The sequence below is a fragment of the Pseudorasbora parva genome, chromosome 5, assembly GCF_024679245.1.
Source record: "Pseudorasbora parva isolate DD20220531a chromosome 5, ASM2467924v1, whole genome shotgun sequence".
NCBI classification, from domain to species: domain Eukaryota; kingdom Metazoa; phylum Chordata; class Actinopteri; order Cypriniformes; family Gobionidae; genus Pseudorasbora; species Pseudorasbora parva.
The window spans coordinates 24,490,838-24,496,837 of NC_090176.1; the positions used below are offsets into that span (position 1 = coordinate 24,490,838).

At 38.4% G+C, this 6,000-nt stretch overlaps 1 protein-coding gene across 1 annotated transcript; it reads left to right on the plus strand.

Moving 5' to 3' along the window:
- Positions 1-505: 505 nt before the first annotated feature.
- On the plus strand, positions 506-2,493 carry fev (FEV transcription factor, ETS family member). The gene is made up of 3 exons (XM_067444970.1): positions 506-740; positions 1,188-1,259; positions 1,849-2,493. Exons 1-3 carry the CDS (start codon positions 653-655, stop codon positions 2,394-2,396), a joined length of 708 nt encoding a protein of 235 aa, XP_067301071.1. The 5' UTR covers positions 506-652; the 3' UTR covers positions 2,397-2,493.
- Positions 2,494-6,000: the final 3,507 nt, after the last annotated feature.

Genomic DNA, 6,000 nt, shown 5'->3' on the forward strand with positions numbered 1-6,000 from the left:
CCTACAGTAAATGAAGCGTTTAAGAAAAGCCTTAAACACCTTCTCTTCTAAGAGTGAGAACAGAATGTTGTGTCATGTTTATATTCAATAAAAAATAAAAAATAAATACATTTTTGTTTATAAAAAACCGATGCATTATGTAACAGTATAACTGAACCTATCATGAGGCAGGGCACAGGGTTTACAAAAGCATCTATTGCGTATTAAAGCAACATACGTTTGGGATGAAATGTTCTTGTTTACCATTACGCACTGAGGCATGGTTAAAAGGTAAATATTCTCAACCAACATGGAACAGGCCTTTCTGTTTGCAAAGAGGTAAAAAGGCGGAAAAGAAAGAGGATCTGAACCGGTTTCCATGTCAAACACTTCAATTCTCCATAGAAACTCTGATCTTAACGCAGAAACTTTATTAAACCTTGATGGTGGATTGATAAGGCCGAATTTCTATCGGTTCCCTTTTATTGTGGAGACGGGGAGGGATGACAGAGGTAAATTGCTCTTTTAATTAAACCAATGCACCGAAGGAAATTGCTGTCTGAATATTGTCTCAGAGATGGGGCTTGTGACAGTTGCCTGGAAACTTCAATCTGTCTCACATTTATTCCAGATCACAGTTTTGAGATAAAGTTTAATAAAAATCTTTGCGCCAATGAAAGCCTACCCTTTCACGTCCACCACCAGCACCACAATGCGGCAGAACTGCGGAGGAAGCCTTATGTTTAACATGTATCTCTCAGGTACACAGTCTTTTTTTTTTGCGTAAAATGAGAAAAACTGCTGAAATGACTGAAAAGAATAGGGCGATGCTGGGGGTCTACGGGTGAATGCTGCGCACCATCGCTGGTGTCTCTGACTTCTCCATCTGGAACGCATGTCCTCTTTTGTCGGAAATCGGATATCCTTTTTCCTGGACGCGTTTCCTGACCTCAGCGCTGAAGTCTGGGCAAATACATCGAGCAGCAACACGACGATACTCATACTGTTTAACCTCTTTTATTGAGAATTGTTATTTATAGATGACGTGTTATTTTCTCTAAAATTATTACAAATAGCCCTATACACAAACAGGGGGAAATGTGTCATGCATCTGTTGCGTTTTTACTCCTGTTACTCCAAAATGTCCACAGTACATTTAGAATATGAATTCTAATTGCCAGACGTCTTTTTTAAACGTTTTCTTCCAGACCCCACAGAAAATCTTCTGAAGGAAAGCAAAAGCTCTTCTTGGACCCCCATCAACACAGGCGTGCAAAAAGGTGAGTTCTGCGATGAACTGTTGACAGGCGAATTTTCTCAATTTTTTGCAAAAACAAAACAAAATCTTGCATACTTAAAATGTATTACGTGCATTACGCAAAATGTTAGATACACATTGCTTTAATAAATAAGCCTATAAATAAATCATTAAATACAAATAAAGTAGCCTACTCAATTGGTAGGCTCCCAAAAATCCTTTCCGACACCTTTTAGAATTTTTTTCTTAATGTGAATAACATTTTAATATTCTAAAATACATTTTTACACTACAAAGAACTTCTAAACAGAAAGATTCCAGTGATGTTTAAAGGTTCTTCACTAAACCACGCATGCCTATAAAGAACCTTTATTTTTAAGACTGCAGTAAAAAAAAAAACGATTCACAAAAGAATCTATAATTAAATATATACCAAATTACCCTATAACCAAATCAATAACTCTATAAAATAAAACATGTTTTTAGAAGAGTGAACTTTTGTTTTCAAGAGTGTCCTCTATTTATTCACACTTCACAGAACATTGATAAAAAGGTCTTTCTCCTTGTTTGCCCTAGGCTACATGTAAGCGTATTTTCCGTCCATTTTATAGGAAGTGGACAAATCCAGCTATGGCAGTTTCTCCTGGAGCTGCTGTCTGACAGCGCCAATATGACATGCATCGCCTGGGAGGGGACCAATGGAGAGTTTAAACTCATAGACCCGGACGAGGTGGCCAGGCGGTGGGGGGAACGCAAGAGCAAACCGAACATGAACTATGACAAACTGAGCCGAGCTCTGCGGTATTACTACGACAAAAACATCATGACCAAGGTGCACGGAAAGCGCTACGCGTACAAATTTGACTTTAACGGCTTGGCGCAAGTGTGCCAGCCCTCTACAACCGAACAAGCGATTTATAAGTTCCAGAGCAACTTCGCTCCCATCCAGTTTTCAGGCATTTCCAAACTCAATCTGGTTGCTCCGGGTGTTGGTCCTTCAGGGTTCTCCTACTGGCCCGGATCTCCTCCCACCCTCTACCACAGCCACAACCTGCAACCGCCAGGACCCTTCGGTGCCGTGTCTGCGTCACATTTAAGTTGCGTTAACAATATCAATAGTTTAAACAACCTGAATAATATCAATAATCACTATAACTGACTTTTTTTTATTTGCATATCATGAGTGCGCGCGCAGAATGCACGAGGTTAGCCTATTCAAAAGCGCAACGGATTTCAGTAGACAATTGCAATCACACCCCGTACTCGACTGAAAATGATTTCGGCATAACATTTGGAGGACTGTTAGTGTTGATCACTTTAAAATAAGAAAACAATTGAGCGCATCTTATGGATAATAAATAACATGGCTATAATTAATTAATTAATATCAGCTGCTTTAACTCAGCTTTACCTCAACTCCCAAACATTAGAAGTCAGCAAAAGAGAAGGCAAAAGTAACGTAATGTCGGAGAAAAGACTTTTAGGCTACGAGAACAAATGGTAAGAATTAAAAACGTGTTCGCTACACTCATGTAGGCTAATCGAGCATCACACTTAGCCCGTGTAATATAAAACGCTTTGATATTTCGATATTTATTTACGATAGTGACTGTTGGTGTAGGTCAGAACATCAAAACATATCCCCCTCCCCCCCGTACGGTCCACTTCAGCACGAGAGGACTGATCACCAGTCTGTGTAGGCTACTTCTTTTTTTGCCTCTGTTGATCATTTGGTTCTAATGTATTTTGCTTGTGATAATACATTAAAATTGTTTTTAAAAATCTGATCTGTTATAGGGTTATTCTTTGTGTTTTTTTAAGCGTACTAAAGTAGTATAACCTCATTTTGGGTAGTAGGCCGACACAAAGCAATTTTTTTAATTAAAAAAAAAATTCAAAATGTCATTATTATTATTATTATTATTATTATTATTATTATTATTATTATTATTATTACTATTATTAATATTATATGCTTACGACGCTTGGGGAAATGCGTAAGCACTCTGTGCTAGGCTATTGCCTATTATTAATTAAAAATAATAGGATGTGGATAGGATAAAACACTAATTTTAAAACAGTAAATTTCAAATTCAGTATTAAAATAGTAATTTAATAATAATAATAATAATAATAATAATAATAATAATAATAATAATAATAATGTTTTATATAAAGACGAAAAGACCCATCTCGGTTTGACCCAGATCAAACTTTATGTGGGGGCCATGATGTGGGGGGCTCAGGTTTTTCCATGGTTTCCATCATGGCCCCATGTGAATTGCCTTGGACTGCGTTTCCCAACAGCATCGTAAGTCTAAGTAGTTCGTAAAAACGATCGCACGAATCATCTTAGACTTACCCAAAACCCAAAACCATCGTAACTTAAGTAGTACTTGAAAATCTTCATAGAACTACGAGTGCTCTGGAGTGATTGTAAATCCTAAAGTGCATCGTAAAGTGACAGAGTTATGAGGTCACCTGCAGGACAACCGGCGAATCACACCTTCATTTTGTATGTTTCTTTATAAAAAATAAACTTTTTTGTTTGTTTGATTAAATTAATTAAAAAAAAGAAATATTAATGAATAAAGAAATAAAATAAAAAACTACATGAACACAAATTTAGGAATGAAAAAGTGCAATCCTACTGTAGTTTTTCATAGAGCCTTAGTTTTTGAATGGTTCAACATTTGTTTGAGTTTGTTGTTTGTCAGGATTTGCAAAATACATTGCACAATGGGATGAGTCATAACTACAAAAGAATATTTCATCTTGCACAAGAGATTATTAAAACACATAATTAGTCATGATTAACCAACATTAAACAATATTACCTGAATCATCTGGCAAGATAATTGACACCAAAATGGAGGGCCTCGCAAACCTCATCCTCTCTCTCTGCCAGTCTCCTATCTTCTATCTTCTCCAGCTTGGCCTTCTTGCGGTCTGTGAGCTCCTGCTGAAAGTTGATGTCCCTCTTATTGGCATCTTTAAGACAGTTTCTGATGTCTTCTGGGACATCCCTCTTCAGCTGCTCTAAGTACTGACTACAACCACAGACATTCTCAAAGCGCTGAGGTGGACTAACAATTGCTCAAGCATGGCTGTTGGGAGGACTGAGAGTTAGGTGAACCTGATTGCTCCTGTGAGTGTAACAGGGGCCAGTTAGTAGTAGTTGCTGTGCGAGTAAACCTCACTCCTCTGACCTCAAGAGATTAGTTCTAGTGACTGATGCTAGAGGTTGCAGCCCTTATTAGAGCGTCTGACTCTAATGCCGGCGGACCCAGGTTGGAGTCCCGTTCCGAACAGTAGGGGTTACATGAGCATGATGGACCTGGTTCAGGTTCAGGCATCCCTACTCTACCCACAAATCCCATCTGAAGGCAAGTATTGAAAGCTCCTTTTCTTCTTCCGGTGTAAGAAGGGGGGAGTCATTTGTTGCACCGCCTGTTTTATTAATTGTTGACCTCTGTGTATACCAGGCTTGCAAAGTCCGTCCACTTCTTCCTGACCTCCTGCCCTGATCTTTTTTTATGCCCCTGCTTGCAGTTAATTTTATAGCAATATTTCCCCAGATTTTTTAGTTTTTTCGTTTATACGTATGCCATTAAACCTGGTGAAAATTACGTTTTTTTTTAGCTCCACCTCCTCTAAAATAACATTAGTTGCCTCTTTTTTTTTATTCAGCAATTTTTGTCTCCACCTAGCCTGTGTGCTTTATAGATTTTTGACCTCGTAGCAAATGATAATAAGGCTAAACGTTTTGATACAGAAGCGTGTGCTACAACTGCGAGCCTAGGTGACTTTTCAGCACTTGGCAATCGGACAGCGACTCTTAAAAGGACGTGCGATCGTGTTAAATAAGATTAGTTCACTTCAAAACGAAAATATCCTGACATTTTACTCATCTGTTCATGTCTTTCTGTGTTTAGTCAAAATGAAATTATATTTTTTTAGGAAAACTCTCCAGGATTTTTCTCTTCACCACATCATGGCAACCAAAATTTTGAAGGTCAATGGAGTTTCAAAGGGCTCTGAAAGGCTTCAGAGGCTTGATCTCAGGAATAGGGTCTTATCTAGCGAAACAATCGCCCTTTACCAAAACACTACATCTTCAACTTCAAAATCGTCCGACATCGTTGTTTTGCACCCCCCCCCCCCCCCCCTTTGTTTGTTTGTTGTTGTTGTTGTTGCTAAAGGCCGTTTGTATTCGTCTTTTCATTTACGCTTTGTAAACACGGGGCGGTAGGCTACTTCCGGACCTTCAACATTTTGGTTGCCATGGAATCTGTGATGAGGAGAAAAACCCTGAAACGTTTTCCTCAAAAAACTTAATCTTTTCGACTGAAGAAAGAAAGACATGAACATCGTGGATGAGATGGGGTGAGTCAAATATCAGGAAATGTTCATTTTTCAAGTGAATATTCTTTAAATGCATTTGAAACGCACGTGAAAGCTTGTAGAAAACGATGGCTTGTAGTATCCCTTAAAGTTCACCCAAAAATGAAAATGTGATGTTTTTTTGCTTACCCACAGGGTATCCAAGATGTAGGTGTGTTTGTTTCAGTAGAACACAAATTAAGATTTTAAAAGGATGATAAGCAGATGTAAGGATGTAAGCAGATAAACATCACCTTTTCGGTTTTTGGGTGAACAATCCCTTTAAGTGCGAAGTTTCATTGTTATCTGGAAATGTATCCCAGATGGATTTCATATAGGATGCACTTGCCACTATAGGTGGGACCCAAGTGGGCAACTTG